Here is a 1,086-nt window from a genome sequence, read left to right as displayed (position 1 = left end):
CTTATGACTTAAGCATAAGATTAAGTATGGTAGGGTGTTACATTATGGTATCAGAGCAGTTCATTCCTATAGAGCCTGAGGATGGACTGATGGTGCTTTTGTACATTCTCTGTGTATATGTTTGTGTGCTATTAGGATATCTAACTGATATGTGTAGCATACATGTTCGTGAGCATGCGTTTGGGACTCTTAAGCACTGAACTTGAGATATTGAGACTAATCACCTTAATATCAATTGTCTGGTGTGAACAGGGGCCAAATGTTGACTCGCGGATCCGAGCGAGGTAACTGGAAGGAAAATCCTAGGCCCGAACCAATGCGAGGACCCCGAGATGGAAGCTCGGGTGCTGGTACAAGCAACATAGGTCAATACTATAGGTTCATGACCCTTACCGATTTCCTCAAGAGTGGTCCACCTCGGTTTAACAAAAATGCCAATGCGTTAGAGGCTGATCGGTGATTTCGAGATTTGGAGAGATTCTTATACACTCAGCACATACCGGAAGTACATTCGGTAGAAATAGTGACTTACATGTTGGAGGGTGATGCTCAAGAATGGTGGCAGGAGTTATATCATACCTTGCAGATGGAGTTAACAGATATCCCTTGGCGTAAATTCAAGACGGAATTTTACGAAAAATATTTCTTACATGCAATTCGTGTTGCAAAAGAATTGAAGTTAATGCAACTGAAGCAAGAAAATATATCTGTTGCTGACTATACCCGTGAATTCGACAACTTGTGTAATCTATCAAGAGTTTGTCAAGGAAATCCAGCCGACTATGAGGTGTGGAAGTGTGTTCAGTATGAAAAAGGGCTTAGAAGAGACATTTTCAACTACGTGAGTCCGCAAAGGTTAACGAATTTTCCTGAATTGGTTATGAAAAGTCAATTCGCAGAACGTTACTCTATGAAGTTAACAATGTTACAGGAAGGCTATGGAGAGACTACTCCGGATGAGCCGCATAGAGCCGAACTAGGTGTATGTTATAAGTGCGGGAAGCCAGGGCATATAGCTTGAGACTGTCCACACAAGAAACGCCGGGATGCAGTCAAATTCGATCTTCAGACCCGAGGTAACTATAA

The 1,086-nt window shown here is 42.3% G+C and overlaps 1 protein-coding gene across 1 annotated transcript; it reads left to right on the top strand.

Annotated features, from left to right (window-relative positions):
* The first annotated feature begins 532 nt into the window (after window positions 1-532).
* LOC107624670 lies at window positions 533-1,021 on the top strand. Its single transcript, XM_016327125.1, has one exon. It carries the CDS (start codon window positions 533-535, stop codon window positions 1,019-1,021), a length of 489 nt encoding a protein of 162 aa, XP_016182611.1.
* Window positions 1,022-1,086: the final 65 nt, after the last annotated feature.

The sequence above is a fragment of the Arachis ipaensis genome, unplaced genomic scaffold, assembly GCF_000816755.2.
Source record: "Arachis ipaensis cultivar K30076 unplaced genomic scaffold, Araip1.1 Aipa1299, whole genome shotgun sequence".
Lineage (NCBI taxonomy): Eukaryota > Viridiplantae > Streptophyta > Magnoliopsida > Fabales > Fabaceae > Arachis > Arachis ipaensis.
This window is presented reverse-complemented; position numbering and strand designations above follow the sequence as displayed.

What these genes read in the sequence shown, in the direction of transcription:
- LOC107624670 (XM_016327125.1), top strand. Translation starts at nt 533, where the DNA reads ATGTTGGAGGGTGATGCTCAAGAATGGTGGCAGGAGTTATATCATACC.